General features: G+C 41.3%; 1 protein-coding gene across 2 annotated transcripts in view; it reads left to right on the top strand.

The window, feature by feature from the left end:
* Positions 1-12,392, top strand: part of LOC113532133 (rho guanine nucleotide exchange factor TIAM2) — a 48,853-nt gene that overhangs the window by 16,218 nt on the left and 20,243 nt on the right. The window contains exons 1-4 of one of the 2 annotated variants that reach the window (XM_053242152.1): positions 8,080-8,652; positions 9,258-10,321; positions 10,771-11,179; positions 11,544-11,716. In XM_053242152.1, the coding sequence (XP_053098127.1) occupies positions 9,272-10,321; positions 10,771-11,179; positions 11,544-11,716 (1,632 nt within the window). In that variant the 5' untranslated portion in view covers positions 8,080-8,652; positions 9,258-9,271. Of the gene's footprint in view, positions 1-8,079; positions 8,653-9,257; positions 10,322-10,770; positions 11,180-11,543; positions 11,717-12,392 lie in introns of those variants that run through there. The other variant, XM_053242153.1, reaches the window with a different exon arrangement.

Here is a 12,392-nt window from a genome sequence, read left to right on the forward strand (position 1 = left end):
CCTGGAGGAAGATAGATTATTGAGATATGGAGAGAGAGAGAGAGAGAGTCATCCTGTAAAAAAATCTGAATCCAGAACTTTCTGTACTCTGATCGATTATGAATGCACCATAAACTATCTAGTACAGGACACACAGAGCCCGTGCTAAAGGTGGTAAAGTCCCAAACCAAACTACTGCTCCAATACTTTAATGTTAGTAAATATATAGAAAACATTGAATGCAAACTTTACTGAATGAATGCAACAAAAAAGCCACTCTTTTTCTGGTCCTTGAATCTCAGGCGATGTTCTGTAAGACATGGAGCGCACTATGTCAGTTCTAGAGCCCTTTCATAATCACTATGTAGTAATAACGAAGTCATCTGAGATTCAGCCTAACTTGATCAATCATGGGTTGCATGAGAAATGTAAAATTAAGCTGTATATCGGTGAAGAAAACATTACAGTGACTGAATAAAAGCTAATCCAGAACTGTACAGCTTCCAGAAAAAGACATTTTAAAAAGAGAATAATCAGTACACTACTAGTGAGGGTTGCTGTGTAATACTGAGATTTGTTCCCCCAAATCTCCTAAATCATTCTAAATCATGTACCACTCTATTATAAGTAATAAACTATTATTTTAACACACTAATTAGTAAGGTGATAAGCAGGCTGTGATGTAGCCTTAATGTTTTTTTAATTATTTTTTTATTCTCTGATTGAAATAATCTGCACTGTTTCTAGGTAAGAAGGTGAGGTTTGCCGAGTGCTTTGTGCTTAAACAGTGTGCCAGGAGAATTGGTATGTTCATATCTGAAGCTTGTACACACAGCTGAGTGAGTGTGAAGTACAGTGACCAGCCTCTCTGCTGCCTCACATCACCACGCACACACAAACACACACACAAATAGCACAATTGGTGGACGTGGCCTGGGCTCGACTGGGTAGGATTAGTTATTTACACAGTTGATTCATTGCTCAGCTTCTAACTTTCACTTTTATTCATTACTTATACCACAGATGAATTCTCAGATCAGAAGATGTTGATTAATTCTCTAAAACAGCAGCTCTGACAGTAGTCTCAGCTGTACCATAAATCACAGGTTTATATTAATGCATTCATTTTAATAGGTTATCATTTCTATAGTAACAGCTCATTCACATGGACTTGTATGGACAGGCCATGTAATTGAAGAGTAATAAAAAAGGTTAAAAGTGTGCTGTTATTTAACAAAGCAAAATGTGTAATTGTTGATATGCCGAAGTATTTGGTTTAAGAGATATTTGTGTAACATTTATTGAAGGAGTCTCCAGTGTCAGTGCTTTCTAAGAGTCGGGAAAGTTTCCTTTAGTAGTTTTAGTGACATCATCATCAGATGGCAAACACGGCATACATTTTTCCTGAATACTGTATAACTTTCGACTTAAAATATGAAGGATGAAGATGGAAAGGAAGAAGGGACACCAATTTCACTGGAATGTACAGAGGGAATGTAGATTCTTCGGGATCTATTTCTGCTAGCGGAGCAAAAATAAACAAAACATTTGGCTTGACTATATTGTGTCCAAAATGTCAGTTGCTTGATATTAATTTCTTGTTTGTAAAACTGTTGTATAAAAGCAATATCTGCACTTGTGGTTATACTGAATATCAGCACAGCTGTGATTAGCTACGGCACTCAGTCTGCGGTTTTGCGTCTATGCCGAATCCCAGCCGTGCCAATATTCAGTATAACCGCACTCTTGCACCCTTGCTTGTGCGATATTGTTTAAATAACAGCATGTGTGTTACTCCACTGAACACATTATGGACAATACTTTCAGTATAGCTCATTAGTCAGACCAAACAGAACTACTTTATATTATCTCTAATACCTGCATAGTTACACATGCAGAACTATATATATATATATATATATATATATATATATATATAATAGTAGGGGTTGTGTGTATAGGATTACACACACGTTTCAGCTTGTGTTAGTACGTAAGGTGTAGTGCATTAGGAGATGTTACATGAGGTCGGCTTGACACTTGGTTTACATATTTATTTTTGATTGTCTTTGTACCGATGTTGTAACCTCAGTACATAGGAACTGTCCACTTATAAAGTGTACCTTTATGTAACACTTTATGTCCTTCCAAAAATGCTAAATAAACATCTCCTTATGGCAAGCTTCACCATATCAACAATTATACATAGACTTTTTTAGAATGTTTAATATTAGGCTTAGCTTATGTGAAGCATCTACCCATATTTATCTAAGAAATGATAAAGTATTTGAAGGAGCACATTAATGTAAACAGGTGATCCGATTACAGCCGAATGTACTGTCAGAGCTGGGAGAAAATGAATTAACACCTTCTGTGTGGTAGGAAATAATATGATCATTTAAATAAAACTATGACAGCTGCCACAGAATATTTATTTATTCATAAGCAAAAACTTACACATGAGTATGGCTGTAATCCATCTGTAACCATACAGATATTATCTTTAGTTTCATATGTAGTGCACATGTAATTTCATAGTTATAAGTTAAACAATAAAAAGTGGGACCAAAGAGATAGCTTACTGTATTTACCATCAGGATTTAATGTGATTCTATTTTGTGAAGGTGTTTAGCACTTTTTATATCAAATGAAATACTAGTTGCATGAAGGTTTGTTTTTGTGCTGTCTTTTTAAGTTGCTTTTTTAATGAAATTTTTTTAAAAAATGAAAAATAAATATAATTTTTTTAAACTGTGTTTTAATATGCAGCAGTGTCTTCTCGCCCTATGTCAACTGCAAGCCAGTTTTCAAGAATGAATCACTGGAAACGTAAGCATCACGAACGGTGTGTGTGCATTTAGCCACGTGTGTGAATATGTGCAGTTTGTTTGACTACATTCCAGTCTTTACTCAGGCTTAGCGTTAACCACAGCATCCTGCTAATTAACGGCTAGCAGAAGTGTGAGGACACGTTGGAAGTTCACGAGTGTTAACATGAGCGTGGGCTGAATTTCAGAAAGTCTTAGCAAACTGACGACTCTCACTTCGTCACTGCACTTTATCATGCTGACTTTCAGGGCACTGTGTCGGTTTATGCTGGATGCTGATGCCAGGGTATGTTTACTTTTTCACACCAGCACTGAAAAATCATCAGCATCCGAGTTATGAGGGTTTCTCTGTAATTCTCTGTAACTCTGTCATCTCAGGAGTTTTAAATAATAATGTTTTTTTTTTTTTTATTTTGAATGTCCGCTGAGTAATTCAGTGATGAGTTAGTGATGAGTAATGAGGACAGTTCTTAGTGGTAGACCGAGACTCTATAAACAGCTCTGTGTGTGCACAGTGCCAGGACCTATCATGCCCAGAGCACAGCGGTGGTGCATGAGGCTCTCCACTGGCATTTAATCTCAGTTGGCGTTGATGGATGGCGTCTGTGCCAGGGGGCCTGCGTGGTGCCGTGGCATCTGCAGGCTGAGTGGTTTGGCCTGCGCCAGGCACTCTCCTCAGCATTGTGCTTTCCCGTCCCACTTTCCTCAAGAACAAAGGAAGATGAATAAAGGAGGATTTCCCACCCTGCAGTGCAGAGGGAAAGTTGGGAAAGCAGTAGGAGTTGAGACACTAATGTCTAAATCTCACCAGGTGTGAATCTGTAATGAGGTACCTAATGAACCATGAACATCATTCAGACACAGGATTTCGATTCAGATGTCAATTTGATTCAAGGAGAGAGTCTTAAGATTAAAAATTGTTGCATGCTTTAACTCAATAATGTCCCACTTTTCAACATTTTAAGCCTAACTTACACCAAAGGCATGCAGATGAGATAAATGACTGATTACACTGACGTGCTTTAGAGGAATCATTTGACCAGAAGTGAAATTCCAAACATATTTTATGTCTCGTCCAAACATATTCTATGTCTCGTCACACTGGATAAGCGATTTCATGCATACTGTGTATCATATATGCACATACAGATGTAGTATATTACCTGGGGTAATCATCCATACATGTGCATACTCTATTAGAGTAAAAATAATGAGAAAGGTATGGAGTTAAAGGAGTGAGGAAGGTAAGTTGGGACCCGCAGATTAATTACTGGCTGTCTGGATGGAAGCGTTTAATCAGGGAGGAGACATACAAATATTTTATTACACACCTAATAGAGAAAGCGACAGATCTTTAATGAAGAAGATTGCCTTTCTGGTGAAATGAGGTTAAACATATTACTTGGAACACCACCACACTGTACAAGATGAGTGTTTATGCTTCCACATGCTCTCAAAACCTGATGTGTAGACAAAGTCTTTCAACTGGGTCAGGGAGAAACAAAAGACCTTTCAAGGTGCTCACTCTGCTATGTGTTCATGTTTATGGAGGAAAAGGAAAAAAATAGCTTATATGACTAAAAGGAAGCAGCTGTAGGGACCCAGCCAGTCCTGTTCTCCTCCCCACCTGGACGAAGCAGAGCTCCACCCGTCTGCCCGCAGAGGGACTATAACGACTCCTCTCAGGCAGCAGGAGGAAACAGGCACGGCCTGACTTCCTGTGCCCCAACACCATTCCCCTGACTTGAGCTCTGCTATATCATTCCTTATCCCTTCCCATGGGAAGCAGAGCTGTGCATTTAGACCGCCCTCTGCCTCTAAAAGCAGTCTTTCCTGTGACTCTGATCCAGGCTCTTTCCTTCCTCTCCGGATTGTTCTGTGACGCATACGACCACTTTCCTGTCATGATATTGCTGAAAGAGTGGATGGTGTCAGGTTTCATGTTGCTTGTCATCCTGACCTGTATATGTCTTTTTGTCCTGCTGTAATAGTGCAATATGTGCTCTCTGTGTAACCTCTGTGTTGGTTATGCTTCTGTCACTTTAGCACTGGGTTTGCAATGGCTACGTTGACATGCAGCCTAATAATGCATCAGAAATCCATCTGACAGCTCATGTATACAACCTCAGAGTAGAGCAAACAAGTTGAGGCTAAAGTGAATAAAATGTTTAAAAAATTTTAGCTGACATACGGCAGCAGTTCAATCCACAGGTTACTTTCTCTCTGGAGTTTCACATGTTGTCCCAGTGTCCATATTGGTTTCCTCCATTTTCTCCAGTTTCCTTCCAGCTCCTAAAATTACTGGTGAGTGGATTGGCCATGATAAATTGCCCCTAGGTGTGAATATGTGTGAATCATTCCCTGCAATGGACTGGTGTCCCATCCAGAGTGTAGTCCCACCTCATACTCAGTGTTCCTGGGATAGGTTTTGGATCTACCTCACCCCAAACCAGGGTGAAGTGGTTAATGAATATGAAAAAAAAAGTGAAGCAAGGCTATTAAAATCTCTGCTATGTAACACTAGCTGCTTGTTACACAACCCACAAGATTCTCATTGTTATGGTTGCATTGACACTGACAATTGATAAATGGTGATACTTGCATTCAAATAAATTGTGCTCAGATTACATCTAATGTACATGTAAACCATTTGAAGAGAGTTGAAGAGAAATATATAAACAGATCACTTGGAATCTGCAATCAGAATTCAGTCAGATTGATGCATGGTTATGTCAGTGTGATGTATGCCAAATAAGAGCTAAAGTAACTGCCACTAGGTTGACTTTAAACCAGTTCAGATTTTATTTTACATTGGAGTCAGTAAAGTGGTGTATTTGTATTTGTACCCAGTAGCCTCACTCTCCTTCTTTGGTGACTTTCAACATTATGTTTTTGCGCCACAGACTTATGCCAGCATCAGGCCACAATGTTTATTAGAAACTTGATGTGCCCTACTGACTCCAGGGCTGTTGTGTTTTTTAGGTCTGATGGTCTGGCTAGTTTCATTATTGTGGCTGCTTCTGACAGAACATAGCCCAGTTGCATTTCATCACTAGTTTTCATGTAAACAAATTTGCAGCCAGAATCCTTATTGCTCAGTGGTTGACATTGAAACTCTTGTCAGATACAAAAGACAAATTGTGCAGCACTGCTCTCAGGAATGCTCTTTTCATTCTCATTTCCACTTTGATCCAAACCAGCGCTTTTATCAAGTAATCGCACCTCAACACTCGAGGCCAACAACAAGCGCTCTGTATTGTTCTCAGCTCCCTCCATCTCTCCAACTTGCTCTGAGTGAATAAAGGCAGCGGTGTAGAGCTGCTAGTTGCGGTATGTTGGTCCAAACAAGAGGCCTAGTCATATGATGGTTCCCAGGTGACCAGCTGCCATAACCACCAGTGCTGACACACCACCCCCTCATCCCCCTGCCACCACCACAAAAAAACGCTCCAAGTTTTAGCATTAGTTGCTGCTGTCTTTTAGGAAAATACATATATTCGTTATGAGTTGTCTTTGAGGCCCAGACTGCAGGTCTGGCAGAGCTCGTTACGCACACCATGCGAGTGGGAATAGGTTTCAGAGAGTGTGTATTGACGTTTATGAGTGTGTGTGTTCTATGACAGATTTACAGTCTCGTGGGATGCGAGGTGCTTCTGTTTTTCCCAATCCGTAATGTATCTCCAATTTCCAACTTCCTGTTCCACTTGAGGAGATGCATCACTATTTTAATCGTTCCCCCCATTCTTTTAAAATGTGCACTAAATCAAAAACTTTCCAGCTTGTGTCCTTTTCCATTTGAGCCATGTTTTCCCCTAAACTCATTCTATAAAAAGGTAGAAGCATATGGAAAATAACTTTCCAAGATAAAACTCATCAGCTCCATAGTTTGAGCTATAGAATATTATACCACAGTGCTTTTGATTTCTTGAATCAGAAAATGTCGATTAGTTTTTTAAAACAGCAGCTCTGACGGTAGCTCTGGCTGCAAAGCAAATTACAGGTTTATTCATTATTAATGTGCTCGGTCTAATACATTGTTGTTTCTATAGTAAACCTGTATGGTAGACACATAATCTAAACCAAATTATATATAAATTTAAAGAATTTTTGTTTAACAGAGGAAAAACCATCTACTCATTGATATGGAGAATTTTCTGTAAACAGACATTTATTTTACACTTATGGAAGGAGCCGCCAGTGTCAGCACTCTGTAACAAGTCAATGTGTTTTTCCACCATGCGAGAGACTTCAGGACAGATGACTTTGCCTTTCTGGTTTCTCAGAAACGTGACAAGATGTGTATTTGTCATATTAACTTGAAGAGAGAGAAAAATGAGAGGCTGGTAAGTGATTACGGACATTGCACAACATTAAATTGTACAAAGTGTTGTTCGTTAATAATTTTCAAAAATTTAATTGTTGCCAAATTGCTGTAGGATACTGTAAGAGGAAAAAACATTGCTATTATAGGAATATAATCAATTTTGGAGTATATCATTAGTTCCTTACATAACACACATATGCCACATCTGCTGCTCACGGTATAGACATGAGAGAATGAAAAGTCTGGGATTTGCAATGTCAAGAGCAGATGGAATTCCTGCACAGAAGCTCAACAAGTGCATTTGACCCATCAGACAGCATCATCTGTCCAAATGTCGCTTATCGTGTCAGAGTTTCTGCATTCCAGTGCAGTCTGAGGGCTCTGAGGTTGTTGGCGATCGGGGGTGATTGAGGGCCTCATCGAGGCAGCAGATGGCCACTGGGGCCAAGACACACACAAAGGATTCAGCAAGTGGCACAGAGCCATTCAGAATATTCAGATCATCTCGTCTGAGAGGGAAAGGGACAGACATCTCACAATGCTCTCGTTCCGCCTTTCTGCGATCCCTGACATTTGAAACCAGGTCATCTCATTGGCTTCTTCTGGGCAGCCGCTATCTGAAAAGGTCTCTGTGCTTCATTGCATCACTCTGCTTTAATATAATATGAAGCAACAATACGCCCCCTTTGAGTTGTAACCAGTCGCCTGTTTCATTGAGCACTCTGTGTACGCACCCCAGGACACCTCCGTTCACACAAGCTCACTTGGGGGTCAGAGGTCACGGATGTGTTCTGAGGAAGGATGGGTGTTGGTGTGCTTGGCTGCAGCTGCCCTCTACAAGATACAAGAACTCCCCCAGCAGCCATAGACATGTCCTTCACTGACAAAAGCAAAAAAGATTCAAATTCAAATCAGCGAACAAAAACACAACCTGAACATCCAGTGTTTTCATGACAGCATCACATGGAGCCTTGTTTGGAAGTATCCCATTACCCTGCAGCCATTATGGTTACAGTCGCCAGAAAATGAATGAAAATTGTTTGGAATTTCCATGACCAAAAATAAACAGTGGGTCAGAATGAAGTCTGTTCTTGTAAAGCCTTGTAGCGGTACGTCATGGAACGCGGCACGGCCAGAGGAAAGCATGAGCGCTGTTTGGATTTGGGATGAGGAGAAGGAGGAGGAGGAGAAGGAGGCGAAGGAGGGGGTTCCCACCGCACGGCACACACACAAGGGCTGGCTGTGTTTCTGACACATGCTCCTCCCTCATCTGTTTCCCCACAGATGAGCAAGCGAGACCGCAGGACAGCTGGAGAAGAGAGAGACAGAACGTCGGAGGGAGAAACAGGGAGGAAGAAAGAAGAGACCCAGAACGGAGAACTGAATGAGCGGAGGATTGCACAAAGGATTACAGGGAATGTTAACGACAAAGAGAGGACTGTTTGTAGGACGAAAAGGAATGAGCAGTAAAGGAATATGAAGGATTATTCTTGTTTATCCTGAGGAGCAGCATCACAACTGGTAATAGAAACTTGTTACTTGTACATCTATGTATTATATCCAGTGTCTGTATCAGGCTGATGCTGTGGAATATTGGAAGGAAAAAAGAATGAATGTGGTATGATGCTATTGTAACATGCTAATTATTTTTATGTTAAAGTCTATTTTCTACTATTAAGTTGTGTTTTTTTTGTTTGTTTGTTTTTTTGCTTGGAACTGCTTGTCATAATTAAGTATTACTACAGTATTATTTTAAATTGTATAATTTCGCATACATTTATACACATTTTTATGAGTTTGAATAAAGAAATAGCTTTTGTGTCCAACATGTTGATGGCTGTGCATGTCTTCCTGTAGGGTAGTCATGTGTTTGAGCTGTTTGAGTATGTTCACTTTAGATAATCATCTTAAGTGAAATGTTTCAATTAAAACCCATTCATTGTAAGCTTAAAATATTGTTGATATTGGCCGATACTCAAGGTTTCAGTATTGGTATCAGTATCAGAACAGAAAAAGTCTCTAATTATTGTGTGTATTATGTTATCTGAAAATGCAAAAAAAAAAAAAAAAAAAAAAAAAAGACAATCACATCCATAGCACTTCCTCAACATTGTCATTCTGTTTAGCCTTACAGATCAGAATGGGAAACACAGACAGCCAGCACAGCAGCTTCATCATTCCTGGCAAGTCACGGCCGTGCTCATTGAAGCTGCACTCATCCAAAGAGGAAGTCCTCTCCCCCCATAGCTGGTGGAGGAACACAGGAGGAGCGTCTGCCTCTAAGCCTCGTGGGTCCTCCAGAAACTGCCTGAACCAGCACAAAGGTAGCCAGCCATACGTCTCTTACCACTATGGCTACATTGATGCACAGCATCCCAGCTCTCAGCAAGGCAACGAGTGGGACCATGGATCACTCTTAGCACATGGGAATTGTCGATACGCTCACACTTCAGTAATAAGCACTAACGCTGAAGTTCCTCAAAAAAAGAGCAGTCCCAAGGTGCTCTTGAGTGGGGATGGAAGCTTGAGGGTGGAGTTCACCAATGGGGGGAGAGGTCTGGACAATGAGCTCTGCACTGCACCCATGGACTCGACCTTGAGGGACAGCAAAGGTTCCTCTATCAGTTCTGAGGAATCCTGGTATGACTCTCCATGGGGTGCTGCCACAGAGCTCTGTGACAATGTTTTCACCACTAACCATCCTTCAGATGATAGCAGTGGCTACACTACACTCTCCTCCACCCGTACCGAGGATATCAGCTGCCCTCCTTCCACTATGGAATGCCATGCAGATGAGATCCTGTGTCAGACGACAGAAAACGGAACCATTGGCTATACCACCGGTTCTCCTGGATGCACAGAGGAGGACAGTGGTATTGGAGACTCAGTTTTACTCCACATAGAGCAGAAAGACCTTGGATTGAACTCTTTTGGTAACATTAACGCTAACCCAAACTTGACTGGACCTTTTCCCACGATTGACATCCTGCCAGAAGACCAGGTCCAGGATCCTCCTGACCTCACTACTAAGGAAGAGAGCCAAGAAAACCAACCTTTCACCTCCCTCACACTGCCTTGCAGAAAATCAGGTGGTGGTGATGTTAATTCCAGAAAGGACTCACTCAAGAGCCGGATCCGCCGCATTAGCGACTGGACTGGAAGTCTGAGCAGGAAGAAACGGAGACTGCAGGTGAGAATAAAAGGCTATGAAGGGTTGATGTGGGCAAAGGCAAAACATCACCACTGCTTGCCCCTTCTGCTTTTTATCTGCTCATTTATAATGGTTTCTGCTTTCATAGTATCAGATGAATGAAGGTTTCACATCTGCATGCAATTTTGGCACAAACTCAAACTACCCTGGGTGGGTATGAAGGCACTTTTGAGATTAGTTGTGTAATTTCTAACTTATGGGCTATCAGGCCTGCATGTTTGGTTATACGCAGACAAGACTGACCTTTGTAGTCATATTTTTCATGACATGTTTGCCACTATTGAAATTTACCCCTTTTTAACACTAGAAAATGTGTGAAACTCCACTCAGAAGTGCTAACCTTGTCCCACAAGTGTGTGTAAATGTTTACACTTCTCTTTAGCACTTGACCATGTAATTCAGTGTATTTTTTATCATCCTGTTCTCAGGAGCCCTCAGAGACCTTCATTAGTGGTGTGGATGGCCTGGTGGGTGACTCCAGTGTTCAACTGGTCAGTGACCCATGCTGGAACCTCTTGAACAGCCAGACACGCTCAGTCTGCTCTCTAACAGAACCATATACACAACAGAACCAGAATGTCTACGAGAACTTCATGCAGGAGCTGGAAATGGGTGATGCTCTCCAGGAATGGGAAGAGGTCGAGGGTGAGCAGGCTGAGAGCAGCAGTGGATCCTTGAGCTCTCTTGAGCAGATGGAGCTGTTGTTTGAGAAGGAACAGGGGGTGGTGCGGAGGGCTGGAAGACTTGCCTTCAAACAACTCATCAGCCTGCATAAAGAGCGCAAACTGGAGCTGGTGGCACGCCGCAGATGGAGGCAATATTGGGTCACGCTTAAAGGTGAGTCCGACTCTGTCCATTCTAGCAGCTCTGACTATAACATAACTGTAACAGGTTTAAACCAGCTCCAGTTTGATGCAACAGAAAAGTGTTCACCCTAACATCAGGAGTTTGAATCGTGAAGATGCCACAGCTATTCATGGCCTGGAGTCACAGAGAAATTGGCCATGTACTCTGGGTGGGAGGGATGGCATTCCTCTCTCCCCTGTCAATCAGAGCGACATGCTAGTCTTCACCCTCCCTGGTTGGTAGCTGTCATGTGTTGGGCAGAGCCAAATTGGAAGAAAATTGTGGAGCCTTCTGATTATTGTACAGTACAGAACAGCAGCGTCATTTCCGGTAACACTCTTTTGTCCTCTAACAGGCTGCATGCTCCTACTGAGTGAGACTGATGGGAAGAGCTGCCCGGAGCAGGAAATGTCCCCACGCTACGTCCTGCTTGCTGAGGACAGCATTGTCCAGGCCGTCCCTGAACACCCAAAGAAGGAAAATGTTTTCTGTTTGAGCAATGCTTACGGAGATGTCTACCTTTTTCAGGTTTGCATTTACATTTACAGCATTTGGCAAACGCTCAACGTGACTTAAAGGGTCTTTGGATCAGTAACCTCTAGAAGCCTCTCTGTCTTATACAGATCTGTTACTTGCTCTCTTTGATACATCTTAGTCTTTTTTAGTCAGCACATACCGTAGAACATGAAGTATCCTGATGTCTTATAATAGATAAAATTGTGTGCTAACTTGTATCAGTGTTGTGTTCAGAAACCACATTATGCCCAGGAATGCATTTTATGTGTTGCTGTTCTAGCTCATAATGACTATGTTGGTCTACATAATATGTTCCCTCATTGCCAGTTTCATAACTATATCTTGGTAAACTGCATGGTAATGAAAAATTGGCAGCACATGTCTGAACTGGAGGGTTATGTATATTCGTCTGTTTGTTTTTTCATTTGGCTGTATAACTTTTGTTTTTTCCATGTGAGGAAAAGAAAGCCCTATTGTGTTAACCACTCCAGTTTTCTGTCTTAAAGTCACAAAAAGCCAATCCATAAGTCAATAAAATTTGCTTCACTGTTGTATAATGAATTGCTTGACGTAGATGTTCTACAATGGAAGGATAACACTGTTACGCAACAGAAAATAAGGCTACTCTTTAAACTTCAGCAAGAAAATAAGGCTACTCTTTAACCTTTATCAAGAAATCCAAATCCAG

Source organism: Pangasianodon hypophthalmus, chromosome 19, assembly GCF_027358585.1.
Source record: "Pangasianodon hypophthalmus isolate fPanHyp1 chromosome 19, fPanHyp1.pri, whole genome shotgun sequence".
NCBI classification, from domain to species: Eukaryota; Metazoa; Chordata; class Actinopteri; order Siluriformes; family Pangasiidae; genus Pangasianodon; species Pangasianodon hypophthalmus.